The 15,773-nt window shown below is 42.7% G+C and overlaps 1 protein-coding gene and 1 long non-coding RNA gene across 11 annotated transcripts in view; one reads left to right on the top strand and one right to left on the bottom strand.

The window, feature by feature from the left end:
• Positions 1–2,067, top strand: part of APP (amyloid beta precursor protein) — a 323,444-nt gene extending 321,377 nt beyond the window's left edge. For all 10 annotated transcript variants that reach the window (XM_005289303.4, XM_065576464.1, XM_065576485.1 and 7 more), the window contains one exon: positions 1,274–2,067. In XM_005289303.4, coding sequence (XP_005289360.4) covers positions 1,274–1,375 — 102 coding nt within the window. In that variant the 3' untranslated portion in view covers positions 1,376–2,067. The remainder of the gene's footprint in view (positions 1–1,273) is intronic.
• The window catches only part of LOC135977197 (uncharacterized), a 29,084-nt gene extending 18,810 nt beyond the window's left edge, over positions 1–10,274 (bottom strand). The window contains exons 1-2 of the long non-coding RNA XR_010594517.1: positions 9,577–10,274; positions 8,754–8,813 (exon numbers count right to left, since the gene is read on the bottom strand). This is a non-coding gene — a long non-coding RNA (uncharacterized LOC135977197). The remainder of the gene's footprint in view (positions 1–8,753; positions 8,814–9,576) is intronic.
• Positions 10,275–15,773: the final 5,499 nt, after the last annotated feature.

Below are 15,773 nucleotides of genomic sequence, written 5' to 3'. Positions count from 1 at the left end.
CTCACCACCTCTAATGTGGTATAGTTTTACATTGCTAAAATGTTCAGTGAAGGAAACTAATATATGGAGCAGCGGGTACTCAGAAATGAAGTTTCAACCACTGAGCTGTCGTTGTTCGTATCTGCTACGAAATCAACAGTCAGTTTTAGTTAAATAGAAAATATTTAACTGGGTCAGAAACAAAGCGCTGATATTGGGGACCAAATTCAACCCTGGAATAAGAGGATGTGTTCCCCATTAAATGTCATGGGATTGTTGATTGTGGGCCCCCATCAGTATCTTTAGATTTTTATTAGTCAATTTGAAAGGTCCCAATTGGCAACTTTAGATATTGTCTAATAGGGTCCAGCACAAGCCACCTCCTACTGTTCTGCCAAGGTGATTTGTATTATTGAGATTCTAGTTTACACCCTCTGCGCCAGGCTCTCTGCAAGCACAGGAAGAGAGACCTAAGCATTTGTGACCTGGAAGACAGCCAGTAGATGAAGGAGGTAGGGAAACAGGTTGCAAACTGTCTCTCCTTACCCCATTTTTGTCCGTCAGGTTGCAAATTCTTTGGAGCAGGGACAAGCAGTAGTGGTAAGCACACTGCAGAAAGAAGCTGGTGTCTCGCTCAGCTGGTTGCCACATCCTTGAGCAAACGTAACCACTTCTGGTGACTAGTTCTTGTCCTGCATGTTACAGCAGCAGAGAGGCAAGCCATTGCTGTCTAGATCAAGAGGGAGGTTCCTTCAGGCTAAGGCAGTAGGAGCAGGGCTGAGCTTACCTGCCTGCAAGTTATTCTTTAGAGAAGTTCTGTGATGGCTTCTAGTTATTAATTCCCAGGTGTTACTCCAGGTGTTGATCCATAAAGCCCTTCATGGTTTGGGTCTTGGATGTCTTTGAGAGGAGAGTCAGACTCTTTCTTTAAGCTGGTTATTGAGTTTAGGTGAGATGAGAGGTAATAGACCTTAGGTTTGTGGTGCCCCGTTAACTGGAGAACCATCCCAGCTAGAATTTGGTCCATCGGGGCCAGAGTCTGTTGACCTGGGCAAGCTCCAAGACTTACCTCCCTACTTAGGCTTTTCCTGTGAGGGTAGGGTTGAGGAGTGAGCCCTTTGCTTGCTTTTCTTTCTTATGGGGTTGGAGCTTTGAAATATGTTTAAATCACTGATAAGAGCTCAGAATATAAAAGGGAGGAGTGGGAGAAATAAATAAACTTGAGCCATTGTGTGGATCAGAGGAAACTGGATCAGAGGAAACCTGACCACGGCCCGTTTTCTCCCCACTCTAGGTGGATGCTGCAGTGACACCAGAGGAACGCCACCTTTCCAAGATGCAACAAAATGGCTATGAAAATCCAACCTACAAGTTCTTTGAACAGATGCAGAACTAGAACACCACAACAGCCTCATGAGTTGGACAGCAAAATGATTGCTTCACTGCCCATCGGTGTTCGGTTATAGAATAACGTGGAAAGAAACAAAAACACTCTGTTTTATTATTTACTCATTATCGCCTTTTGACAGCTGTGCTGTAACACAAGTAGATGCCTGAACTTGAAATAATAAAAATCAGTAATGTATTTTCTCTCTTTACATTTCAGTCTTTACACTACATTATTAATGAATGTTTTTTGTGTACTGTAAAGAGTTTAGCTGTATTTAACTAGTGCATGGATAGATTCTCTTTCCCAATTATTTATCATGTGGCCCCTTAGCCAACTGTATATTATTCTTGTGATTTGTGGCAAAAATTAAGTCCTACTTGAAATATGCTTTAAAGAATTGATGGGGGATGCTTCCTGTGTCTTAGCTGCTTCTCTTTGCTGATTTTTTTTTCTGATCACGAGGCATTTTAAAGTAAAACTACTTTTTTTAAAAGTATTCCAGATGAGTTATTTTCTTCTGCAGTTGCATTTTATTGTACAGATGGTTGCTTCTGCTGTATTAGTGATGTAGAAATCATGGGAATACACATTCGTTTCTTTGTGCCTGTTTTATGTGCACACCTTAGGCATTGGAAGGTAAACTTCTTTTCTTTTCCATGTACCTTTTTGATCTTTTAATAAAAATTAAAAATGAAAAAGAATCCCTATTAATTGTGAGCACTTTCATAGGGAAAAAGTGCCTGCTGGTTGAAAATTAATGGGGATCCTACAAATGTCTCTGCAGGATGATTGTACAGAATCATTGCTTATGAATTGATAGCTTTCTACACTGTGTTACATAAATAAATTAAGAAAAAAACCTTTGGACAAGAGTTTTCTTTGGAGGAAGAAACAGGTATATTGAAAGCAACTTAAACAGTAGACATCAAACATTCATAGAGCCGGAGGGCAGGGGTGTTTTCCTGCAAGCGGATATGGACCAGAACATCCACAGTTTGAATATAGAGCAGGGGTAGGCAACCTATGGCACGTGTGCCGAAGGTGGCACGTGAGCTGATTTTCAGTAGCACTCATGCCAAGGGTCCTGGCCACCGGTCTGGGGTGCTCTGCATTTTAATTTAATTTTAAATGAAGCTTCTTAAACATTTTAAAAACCTTATTTACTTTACATACAACAATAGTTTAGTTATATATTATAGACTCATAGAAGGAGACCTTCTAAAAATGTTAAAATGTATTACTGGCACGCGAAACCTTAAATCAGAGTGAATAAATGAAGACTCGGCCCACCACTTCTGAAAGGTTGCCAACCCCTGATATAGAGGAACAAAATGGTAATATGGGGAAGGGACATGGCCCTTAGCATCCCTTCCCCTCTAACGTGTCATTTTTCCACTTTGTATGATAGTGTTAATGTAAATAAATATGTTCACGGAGGAGTTCCATTTTAGCGTGCTTGTGTCATTACAAACCCCACCTCCCCCAATAGCTTGTATAAACGTGTGCAAATTGATGTACACAAAGTCAATGCCCACGACACAGGCATGATTCTCTGAAAGGTTGTTCTCATTACTACTGCTCCTTCACTGATCATGTTGTGCCAGTTGCACTCTAGTGGTGTCCCGTTTAAATCAATGTAATGGGCTGTATGCAATCAGTTAGCAGTCCTGAAATCTGCAACAAAGCATACCTGCTACACAGCTCTTCTTTTTCCACAATACCAATATGTGGTTTGTGAAGGCTAAAGACAAAAAGTGATTTCCCTGGGCCTGCCTGAAGAGAATGAATCACATGATAATGACAATGTAATACTAGGACCGGCTCCAGGGTTTTTGACACCCCAAGCGGCAAAAAAAAAAAGCCGTGATCGCAATTGCGATCAGCAGCACTTCGGCGGCAGCTCCACCACGCCGTTTTCTTCTTCGGCGGGAATTCAGCGGCAGGTGCTTCCCTCCCAGAGGGACCCGCCGCCGAACAGCCCGATGTGCCGCCCCTTCCCTTTGGCCACCCCAAGCACCTGCTTGCTGGGCTGGTGCCTGGAGCTGGCCCTGGGTAATACGCAGCTGTTGTATCTCTCTCTTCTTTTGTGATCCACGAAGCAGGGTAAGATTGGTGTTCAGGCACTGCAGGTGACATAGGTGGATGATCTGGTAGATGTGCTCAAAGGCCACCTACTGGATTAGGTCCCATTCAGAATCTGTTCAAAGGAAGAGGTGGTGGTGCTGCTGGTGTTGCCCACCTTAAGTTTTAGCCCAGTGGTTACAGTACACCCCGGCACATGGGAGACCCAGGTTCAATCACCCTCTCTGCCTGAATAAGTCTCTCCCCCCTCTATCAAAGCCTAAGGAGAGTGCTCTTGCCACTGATGTGGGGTCCCTCAGTCTCTCCTGTGAAAGCTGTTCCACTGTGGATAAATACTTAAAGTGGAACAGCTTCCACAGGCGAGACTGAGGGATCCCATAGCTCAGCGGTTAGAGCACTCTTCTGCAACATGAGACCCAAGTTCAAATCCTTTCTCCACATCAGGCAGAGGGGAATTAGGGGAGCCCCTGGTAAATCTCAGGTGAGTGTGCAGACACCTGCCATGAGAGTTGCAAGAGGGACACTTTCTCCTCCAGCCAGGTTTTGAATGGGGCCAGAGCCAGCAGACATACTCTGAGCTCAGGCAGGGGAATGTCTGTTTTCCCCTGGTTTGAGGATCACATCAGAGTGTAGGCTGAAGACAGGCATCCAGAAACCCAGAGTGAGGCAGAAACACACATGCCATGGGCACTTTGTGCAGTGAAAATGTAGGTACTTTAGGCAGTCGTTAAACGGGGGTGTTGTGGTTCACAGTCATGCCTAACACTGGGACTTGAATGCCTAAACCAAAGCTTTAGGCACCTATGTTCCTTTGTGGATCTGGATTCTAAGCCCTGCTGCATTTCATTGCTAGCTCTCTTGGGTGTTGTGAATTCACTAGCTGGCAGGGGGGTCTAGGAGTCCGATGTTGCAGCATCTCAGACCTGTGACTCAACCCCTTGCTGCCCTGATGTATGACACTTGTGTATTTTAGTAAGGGAGCAAAGTGTACAAGTTATCACAAACGGATTGTGAACAGTTCCATGCAGCAGAGGTGCTTCCTGAATCACTTGTTGCCATCAGTAATTATCTCTCTCCTGCTGTTAGGGAAGCTAGAAAGGCATGGGGAACTATTTAAGGTTTAAAGTGGGATAATTGCATTACCACCTGACTATAAACACTGTTGCAAGGCTCGAAGAATCCACTGATACTTCTCCATTGCAGGCTAAGAGACTGACATTCTCAGTAACATGGAAAAGTTTGGCATCTTATTCTCGTATGCTACCTAACAGCTACCTTGACATCTCCTACATAGGGAGTTCTGTCAGTATAACTGCGTTGCCCAGGTACATGGATTTTCCACACCCCTGAGCAACATAGTAGTAGTAGTGTAGACCAGTGGTCTCCAAAGTGGGATGCACAAGAGGATCCTTGGGGGTGCGCAGCAGGAGGAGCGTTTTTGTTTTTGTTTTTTCTTCGTCCAAGCAGCTTTTTTGTGTGTGTGTGTGGCAAAAATGGTAGAGGCGCGGCAGTGGGTGCATGCTCAAAATTTTTTTACTGATAGGGGTGCGCGATCAAAAATGTTTGGAGACCACTGGTGTAAACCAGGGCTCTGCTCCTCTCCCTACTCTGTCAGTACCTGAAACCAGCTGGACCATACTGTAGCCTAACGTAGGAAACAAACTTACCCGGAAGCAAACTTTGGAAAGTCCAGCTTCTCAAAGGGCTTGGGGTTGTTTGCTTTTATCTTTCTTTTTTCCCTGTAACAATTTACTCTGCCACATGGGGGCGCTTACTAGGCATAACACTCTTCCTACTCCCCTCCTAGCGTCGTGACCTGATTTACACCTGGTTGCAGCCTGGGGTATGTATACATGGGTTATAAATAAAGTAAGTTGGGTAGGAGCGCAAACATGAAATGTGTCAGTTTGCAGGTGCCCCCTTCTATCCATTGCATCCACCAGATAGGGTCTCTACAGTATTTTTTAGTCCAGATTGTCAGGCTAGCCCCTCCTAACTGCAAAGCTGTGCATGGGATGTATTGAAGGAGGGATGTCAATGACTTCAAAACTCTGCAAGCATAAAGTCTTCTGCGTGCGGTGGAGTTTTGAACATGGGGTTAGGTGCACAGTGGCCACCCTATGGGGGCTGGCACCCAACTTTCATAGGCCCCTTTGAAAGTATCATCTTTAAACCACTTCCAATGAGACTGCAAAGCCTTTGGGAACACTGCAAATTCTATGCAAAATACTGTTAGTGCGTAGGACTAAGACAATGATCACTTAAGAGTCAGGAAACATCAGTTCCCTCTAACCCCTTGCAGGAGTGGCTTTAAGGCCTATAGGAGCCCACCATTTCTGGCTAAGAACAGTCAGTCAGCTGGCTCATCACAGGCCTGGTACCGCTTTCTAACAGCAGTGATGAGTCATGGAAGAAGCTGAATTCACTTAACTGTCCTCCCAGCTGCTATAGTTTCATTACTGGCTCCCGGCCCATTTGGGAGAGGTCAGAAAAGCCACAGCTCCTCAGTGGGAAAAAGTCACAGGCAATGTCAAGGGATGCCAGACACACACTGGAGATCTATCTTATGCATCCGAAGAAGTGGGCTGTAGTCCACGAAAGCTTATGCTCTAATAAATTTGTTAGTCTCTAAGGTGCCACAAGTACTCCTGTTCTTTTTACTGGAGATCTAGTTGGAGCAGAAATGCAGACAGCTGGATGGGACCTTGCCTCCATTACTTTGTACTGAGTTCCACAAACACCAGGGCTGGGCCTGTTCCCTTGCATGCATCACATATTTCCATGCTGCCTACAGGCATACAAAAAGCTTTCTTGTGTGTGTACATAGAAGACTATAGGAAAGCCTCTGGCTTCAATATAAACAGGATCTAATTCAATGTATGGCAGGCTCATTAAAGGAGCATTATCAAAATTCCCTTTAAGAGCAGAGTAAACCAATAGATGGTAAATGTGCATCTATAGTTAGAGACAATCCCACTCATAAAACCATAATTCAGTACAATCCCAATTACAGAAAATGTAGTTGCTTTGAATAACAATTCCCAAATCATATTGCGCACTGCACAGTGGGAGGTATTCATATAATGAGACACTCTCATAATGCAGATGCCCACAGGAGCAACATTAAGGGGATGAGGGATCATGTAGGAACATCACCATATTACTACCTTGGTTTAAGTTATACAAGACATACCACTTTTAATTAAAAGGTAAGATTTTATAAATAAAAGAATTGTCCAACACATGAAAGTTACTGAGTCCTAATGCAAACCCTATTGCTATCAGCACGATAACAGGACCCTAGCATTTACAGAGTTTAATGCTCTTATCTTAGTATCCAGCTCTTACTAATTACAGTAGCATTCTGACCGTCCCTTACCACCTCCACGAGCTTATTAATGTGTAAAGACAACATTAAAATGAATAAACCCAGCTAATCAATGAATTGGGACAAGTACACACAAAAAGAGCAAAAGACCAGCAGGGGACAAAGGAAAGCACCTGAAAGTGTCAGCTTTGAATGCAGGATCCCTTAGTTGGGAGGCATCTGTCCACCCAGATAATAAGTTGAACAGTTCAGAAGCAGCAGAGCTACCTTATGTGTAGCGGTGGCTTGAACGAGAGTTCCGGTTCCAGACTTTGAGCAAACTCTTGGTGGCCGGAGCCCCTTTCTGGCTATTAAGTTAGAGGGGGGGTAAAGCCAGTGCTATCCCCTTCAGGCATCCACCACTGTCCCTGAAGTCAAAATGCAATAGTATGTGGCTTGCACAGCTCATTATTTGAGTTTGTTAAACTCTATACACATACAAATAACAATATGCAGCACTTCCATACAGTTCTGAAGGGTGCTGCTATGGAACAGTGGCTCTCAACCTTTCCAGACTCCTGTACCCCTTTCAGGAGTCTGATTATCTTGCATACCACAAGTTTCTCCTCACTAAAAAAATTACTTGCTTACAAAAGCAGACATAAAAATACAAAATATACAATATACAGCACCGTTACTGAAAAATTGCTTTCTCATTTTTATCATGTAATTATAAAATAAATCAATTGGAATATAACTATTGTACTTCCATTTCAGTGTATAGTATATAGAGCTGCATAAACAAGTCATTGTGTGAAATTTTAGTTTGTACTGACTTTGCTAGTGCTTTTTATGCAGCTGTTGTAAAACCAGGCAAATATCTAGAAGAGTTGATGTACCTCCTGGAAGACCTCTGCGTACCCCTAGAGTTGAGACACACTGCTATAGAATAACCTACAACTATCCAGGTGACAAAGAGGGAGGTTCTTATTATACCAAGGTTACCGCGCAGTGCTCATCCGAGGACAGATAAATGACTCATAGGCCAGGGACTTTTAAAAATAGGTGCTTACAATTCAGCTTCTAATTCTACATTCAAACACTTTAATATGTGGCTTGATTTCCAAAGGTGCTCTCCCCCCTCCCCCACTGACTTCAGAGAGGGGAGTTGCCTTTATTTAATCCTTATACTTTGCACCATCCTGTGAGCCTCCTCAACATGCCCGCATCACTTTCCCAACAACCTGTAACTGGGAAGGTCCCAATCCTACCATTTTCCAATGAACGCTCCCTTGGTCCCTTACCCAAACACACCCAATGCAATGTCCCTTCTCAGAACACGGCAGGAGAAAGGGAAGTGGCTGCAGCCGCTTTCGCGCTCAGCTGTAGCTCCGATCCCACGTTACTGGTGCGCTGGGACATTCTTGCATGGGTCAAAGTGTTTTCACCTGCAGCTTCTGGGTTGCCTAAGGCTAGTTTTTGATTAGGTGAAACAACATAGACGGGGCCGTTATGCTTTTCCTGGAGAACTGCTCGTGCTGTGGGATATGAGGAAGGGCAAAAATACACTTCTGCAGCATTACGTTTTTATTTTAGAAATATCAAGTTTTAAAAGCAATTTACAAGATTCTGGTCAATTTCACAGCTGCTATTTTGAGCCTTGCCTGCTGCAGGGAAACCAGCAAGGATCCTCTCAGTTTCACATTGTGGGTGCTGTTGCCTGGAGAAAGCTATGAGCAGAGGCAGAAGCTGCAGTTACTCGTGGAGAAGACTGCTCCCGCCCCCAAAGACGAGAGACTGGAGAAAGGAGGAGTAGAGTACCGAATCCGTCTTTTTCTCCCTTTATGACAGCCAGGAGTCTTTGGGAGAGGGTAGACTGTACAGACTCAGGTCTGAATGCACAAAAGGAGTTGGAGTATGGGGACTGGATTCCCAAGTCTCCCACCTCCCAAGCGAGTGCTCTAATCACCACCAGACAAACACACACACATCTACCTCTTGATGCTGAGTTTAGCTCTCCAGTTAGCAGGTGATCTGGAAAATGTTCCAAGCCCCCTGTTGGACAGAAGAGGAATAGCTTACAGTTGATGTATATTGCGTTAAGTCTCTTCAGCCTCCATCCCCATGTCTGCATTTACCGAAGCAATTTCAGTGCTATCGGCCAACTACTCAATGTTATTGTTTAATGGATGTTGTGGGTGGGTAAGTTGCAGTTAAAATGCTTCTAGGCAGAAAAATGAAGCTATCTTAATGCTAGATAAGAATGGATTGCAATTAATAGTATGTGTAGCCCCTTGGTGCTGGCAGCTGGAAACCTAGTAAATAATAAAATATTGTTTTCTAATCCTGTGCAATTGTTTTTACCACTTGGAAAGAGACAGCCCACATTGTGCCAGAAACATAGGTTGGGTTTTTTTTCTTCTTTCTTTTCCATTCTATACTTTTGCACACACAGAGGAGACTATACAGTAAATCTTTCCCAGATACTTTGCAGAGCTCTGGGGAACTCTTTTGGTTGGCTACACAAGAAAATCTACTTAATTTCCAGTTGTAGGGCTGGGATTTATTTAGAAGAAAAACTATTCTTAATCTATGGGGATTCTTAATTAAAACATTCGAATTTAGAGCCCCAGGAGGAAGATTCTTCATGGGTATTGTTCTCTTGTATTAATCACCCATTTTCTTTTCCCTGGCTCAGCTAAAGAAGACTATTGTCCTTTTTGATCTGACTGAATCTAACCAGTACACTATATATAAAACGTTCCACTTCAAAAAAGCGATTGAACGAGAGAGAATGAATTTGGCAGAGAGCACTTGCCTCGTTAAGGATTGAGTTTGACCCTCTGCTACCAGGCGTTGAATCCTCGGAGAAGTGCCTCACATGCTGCAGCTGTTCTAAAAGGTAATGAGATAATTATGGCAGACCTGAGCCACTGATAGCGAGGTCGCACTGTTCCTGTAACTACGCCAACGAGGACACAGAGTGCTCCAAGAAGTGACACTGTGGAGGATTTCTAAGAGCTTTTGCCTATAACTACCCCCCCCCCAAAAAAATTATATTTAACCACTGCAACCTTCTCTTTACACCCTTATTAAATAGGGACCCAGATACTCCTTGCACAGGGCTAGGCCAAACTCCCATCAAATGGGAGTTTACCCCTTAGCCTGAAAGAAGCCAATAAAGCAGGAGTAGGCAACCTTTCAGAGGTGGTGTGCCAAGTCTTTATTTAGTTACTCTAATTTAATGTTTTGTATGCCAGTAATACATTTTAACGTTTTTAGAAGGTCTCTTTCTATAAGTCTATAACATATAACTAAACTATTGTTGTATGTAAAGTAAATAAGGTTTTAAAAATGTTTAAGAAGCTTCATTTAAAATTAAATTAAAATGCAGAGCTCCCCGGACCAGTGGCCAGGACCCAGGCAGTGTGAGTGCCACTGAAAAACAGCTCACGTGCCGCCTTTAGCATGCATGCCATAGGTTGCCTGCCCCTGCAATAGAGCTACAAATTCTTCACTTGCTTTCAAGAGCACTTAAAAAAAAATGCAGAACAAGTAGATGCTGAGGAAGTTGTTTTTATTTTACCTTTAAGGAGTTCTATACTGAACTAGCTTTCTTGAAGCCAGAGAAGATGGGCCAGCACTTGAGTGTTTTACACCAGCTGAGGATCTAGCCCAAAATCTTCAAAAAAAGTTTAGCATTTCAGTCTTGTATAAGCCATAATAGATATTGGTATTGCATTTGATCTCCACATGTGTGTGCTGCTCAGGGGATTGCATCAAGCAAGACTACTTACTGGCAGTTTAAGAGACAGACCTAATGAAGATTGGTATTTAGGAAAGCTTAGCTAGAAACAAATACAGTAAAATGTGTATAGTATTTGTGCAATAATGTAACAGTACTGGTCAAGATCCAGTGAAAATACTCTTTGTTTGTTACCATGGAACTAGCGAAAGATTAGTTGCCTAGCAGAAATAGTCTTTAGCTGAATAGTCCAGCAAATTATACTGGAAACATTCTGGATACTTAATCACCTAAAGTAGGAGGCTGTCCATTGAAGACAAACTTGAAGGCACCATTCACTACATATAAAACCCGAGAGATTTATTCCTGCATCAAAAGGCATTCTGCTGGCACTGGCTTTTGGCTTGCTAGAAGTAAGTCTCACAGAGTCTCTGCTGACTGCCAGAATTTATGAGATTAAATAAATACATCCGTGATGGAGTCAAGCCCGGGTATCACATTAAGATGTCCAAATCACCTAGAGTTAATAGAAGTCACTTGACACAGCTTGAATAGACTAAAAAGGCATGGCTAAGAACAGGATACACTGTTAATTTGGACCAACCACGACCAGTTTGACTGGAGGACGGAATTGTCATTCTGGACATGATTTGACGGGATCTTAAACAACATAAAGCAGATCGGAATTATAATTTTGATCATGAAGGCCAGCTGTGAACTGGCCAGGTTAAAAAATACTGATCCGGGGTCTGGGGGGGGGGGGTGGGGGGATGTGGAAAAGGAGCTTCCTTCTTCCTACATTTCTCTGGCTCCCTGTCTTCTCCAGGCTTTTACCAGTGTTAAGGAACTATGTTTAAATATGGTTCCAGCTAAAACTGACTCTGACCTCATCTGGCTGATCGACATGAAAAGGGGTCAACAAACTACAGTATATTACTGCACATTGCAGGCCACAGAACCTCACCCACCCACTCCTGTAATAGACCCCTAACCTCTAGCTGAGTTACTGAAGTCCTCAACTCATGATTTAAAGACTTCAAGTTACAGAGAATTCACCATTTACACTAGTTTAAACCTGAAAATGACCCATGCCCCATGCTACGAGGAAGGCAAAAAAAAAACCCAGGGTCTCTGCCAATCTGATCTGAGGGGAAATTCCTTCCTGACCCCAAATATGGTGATCAGTTAGGCCCTGAGCATATGGGCAAGATGCACCAGGCAGATATCTGGGAAAGAATGCTCTGTAGTAACTCAGAGCCCTTCCCATATAGTATCCCGTCTCCACACGTTGGGGATTTTTGCTACTGGCAGTCGCGATGGGCCACATGCCATTGTAGGCAATCTCATCATACCATCTCCTCCACCAAATTTATCAAGCTCAGACTTGAAGCCAGTTAGGATTTTTGTCCCCAGTGATCCCCTTGGAAGGCTGTTCCAGAACTTCACTCCTTTGATGGCTAGAAACCTTCACCTAATTTAAAGCTTAAACTTGTTGATGGCCAGTTTATATCCATTTGTTCTTGTGTCCACTTTGGTGCTTAACTTAAATAATCCTCTCCCTCCATGGTATTTATCACTCTGATGTGTTTATACAGAGCAATCATATCTCCCCTCAGCCTTCTTTTGGTTAGGCTAAACAAGCCAAGCTCTTTGTCTCCTCTCATAAGGTAGGTTTTCCATTTCTCGGATCATCCTAGAAGCCCTTCTCTGGACTTATTCCAGTTTTATTTATCTTTCTTTAACATGGGAAATCAGAATTGCACACCGTATTTCAGATGAGGTCTCACCAGTGCCTTGTATAACAGTATTAACACTTTTGGCCCAAACAGACTCTGTTTTATCCATTCCATCACTTCTAATTTCTTTACAGTCTACCACATCATTAATTATACAATGCTATTCAGCCACCTTTACCTTTATTTCAGTCTTTCCTGAACAGCACATATCCTTCAATACTTGTACGCCAGTCATGACTACTATTCCATCATGTTTCTGTTATCCCTATAATATCTGGTTTCAATTCCTGCACCAGTAGTTCTAGTTCCTCCATTTTGTTACCCAGGCTCCTTGCATTGGTGTACAGACATCTTAACTGTTGCTGCATTTCTTTGCCCGCACTCTTCACCCAATTAGGTGTGGTCATTCTACTCCCAGCATTGCCTATCTGTCTGGTATTAGCACTATCCTTCCTCTTAATGTCCGTTCTCCTCTCCGCTGCTCTTCCTTTCTCTATTGCTGTATTCTTTCTTAACTGATTTTCCTCCCTCTCAATGTTAAAATCAGGCGTGGTGATTACATGAGCTGAATTACGTTATATTAGATTACATTACTGAAGATGGGATTGAACTGGCAAGTTTGAATCCCAATCCAAAAGTTCCTAAAGGTTTATGGATGGTTTGGATCTAGCATTTTGGGTCAGGCTCAAAGCTGTGTTTAGAAAAGGTGTTTTAGATTTGCAGTAGGTCAAGCACTTCTGGGTCATTTGCTTTCCCAGTTAGTGTAACTGAAATATATATATTTGTCCAAACATATTAACACTAATCAGGGCCGGCTCTACTGTTTTTGCCGGCCCAAGCAGCACGCCGAATTGCTGCCCCGGATGGCGGGGGCAGTCTATGTGCCATTAGGGCGGCACACGCGTTTCCACGGTGGCGGCAATTCGGCGGCAGCTTCTGTCTTTAGCCGGAAGACAGAAGCCGCCGAATTGCCGCCGCAGGCAGCTGAACATAGAAGCTGCCGCCAAATTGCCGCCGCCGTGGAAACGCGCGTGCTGCCGTAACGGCATACGGACTGCCCCTGCTGTCCGTGGCGGCAATTCAGCACGCTGCTTGGGGCGGCAAAAACACACGGACTGCCGCCCCTTGCAGATTGCCGCCCCAAGCACCTGCTTGGAATGCTGGTGCCTGGAGCCGGCCCTGACACTAATTTCTCTGAAAGAGAACTGCAGCAACCATGACACTAACCTCTTTCAGAAGTAAATGTGGCACTTCCTTTCCCCCGCAACAACTTCTTTCTCAGTTTCCTTCCCACTCATAGCCAATAACATAACACAGACACAACTAATAAGCTAATCAAGCTATTTCTCCTACACGCTGGGAAGGAAGAGAGATTGCTATTATTATTTCTATTTTTAAATAATTGGGAGTTGCTGAGATGCTATTGTTATGTGGCCACATACAATATAATAGACACGGCATTAACATAAGATGTTGTATTTAAATATGCAAGTTTAAATACACAAATCAGGAAATGCAAGGGTTATGGGACTTACAGTAAGATTATCCATAAGGCACATACTGTGTATAGATGTAGGTATATGTGCATCCACAATGGAGACATTAAATGTCTTACTAGTAGCAAATTATATACACACACTAGGGCTGTTGATTAATTGCAGTTAACTCACACAATTAACTCAAAAAATCAATTGTGATTAAAAAAATTTATTGTGAATCATTGTAGTTTAATTACAAAAGATTACAATAGAATACAAATTTAAATGTATTAAATATTGGATGTTTTTCTACATTTTCAAACATATTGATTTCAGTTACAACACAGAATACCAAGTGTACAGTGATAATTTTATATTATTTTTATTACAAATATTTGCACTGTAAAAATGATAAAATAGTATTTTTCAATTCACCTCATACAAGTACTATAGTGCAATCTCTTTATCGTGAAAGTGCAACTTACAAATGTAGATTTTTTTGTTACATAACTGCACTTAAAAACAAAACAATGTAAAAGTTTAGAGCCTACAAGTCCACTCAGTCCTACTTCTTGTGCAGCCAATTACTATGAGAAACAAGTTTGCTTACATTTACAGGAGATAATGCTGCCCTCTTCTTATTTACAATGTCACCTGAAAGTGAGAACAGACATTCACATGGCATTTTTGTAGATGGCATTGCAAGGTATTTACGTACCATATATAGATATGCTAAACATTCGTATGACCCTTCATGTTTTGGCCACCATTCCAAAGGACACGCTTCCATGCTGATGACGCTCATTAAAAAAATAATGTGTTAGTTAAATTTGTGACTGAACTCCTTGAGGGAGAATTGTATGTCTCCGGCTCTGTGTTTTACCCGCATTCTTCCATATATTTCATGCAAAGTAAGTTTGAGTGAGTTTTAAAGAACCATTTCTAAAGGAAGTTTGGAACACAGGCGAGTGTATGTGTAGCATTCATCACTTCACCCACTAATCTGAAAATGTAACATTCTTCCCCGCGTGGAGTTGGGCACAGAATCATTAGCTAAACGGAGGAAGAAGGTGCAGGATCCTCAAATTGTGAAAGATGCCTCGCTACGAAATGAGTCCTGAAATATCCAGGAAGTTCCATTCTCTTGTAAAATGAAAACAGCTGACTCATCATTCAACCTTTGTTTTCATTGAGCAGGGAGCTTGATTCCACAGTCTGAACACTCTCTCAGACAGATGTGAGCCATCTCCCCACTTCGAAAGAGGAAACTGTAGTGAGCAGATTAACCTCATTAGTGCCAACAGAAACCTCCAAAGTGTCAAGCCATTCCGAGCAATTCTGCATGAATGCATTTTCAACTGAAGCAGCATTTGTGACCAAAGTTAATCCAGCAGAAGTATAGATTTTGGAGTCCAGACAATTATAGTTTTCTCCAGTTTAGTAAAAGGGTTGAGTCGGGCCCCCAAATCACAAGATTATTTTACAAGTCATGAGAATTAAAAAATAAATGTGGAGTTCTTTTTATTTGCCTTTTCAAACTTTAGGGCACAAATTGCTTCACATTTTCAGTTGCAGGTTGGATCATTCCATCTTCTTACCAGTGTCCTGGTCAGATGACTCTAGGCTTTGAGCTATGCAGTGACTCATCATTTTGGAATAGAGCCTGTGACCCTCCCAGGGCATTTCAGAGAATTATTGCGCCAGTCTAAATTGGAGAAACTGTAATTTCCTGGACTCCGGAAATCTCTGTACATTTACTGGATTAACATAATATGGCAAGGCCTCACAAGCACTAGAATAGGGATTCCCATTTAGAATGTAGCTCTATGGACCAGAGGTGCCTGATACAATTGTGAGCTGTATAAGCCAATGATAAATTTATTACCAATTTGTGTCACAAACATAAGAACAGTCATATTGGGTCAGACCCAAGGTCCATCTAGCCCAGTATCCTGTCTTCCGACAGTGGCCAATGCCAAGTGCACCAGAGGAAATGAACAGAACAGGTAATCATCAAGTAATCCATCGCCTGTTGCCCATTCCCAGCTTCTGGCAA

This window comes from Chrysemys picta, chromosome 1 (assembly GCF_011386835.1).
Source record: "Chrysemys picta bellii isolate R12L10 chromosome 1, ASM1138683v2, whole genome shotgun sequence".
Lineage (NCBI taxonomy): Eukaryota > Metazoa > Chordata > Testudines > Emydidae > Chrysemys > Chrysemys picta.
The sequence above is the reverse complement of the archived record's forward strand: the minus strand, read 5'-3'. Positions and strand labels throughout refer to the sequence as shown.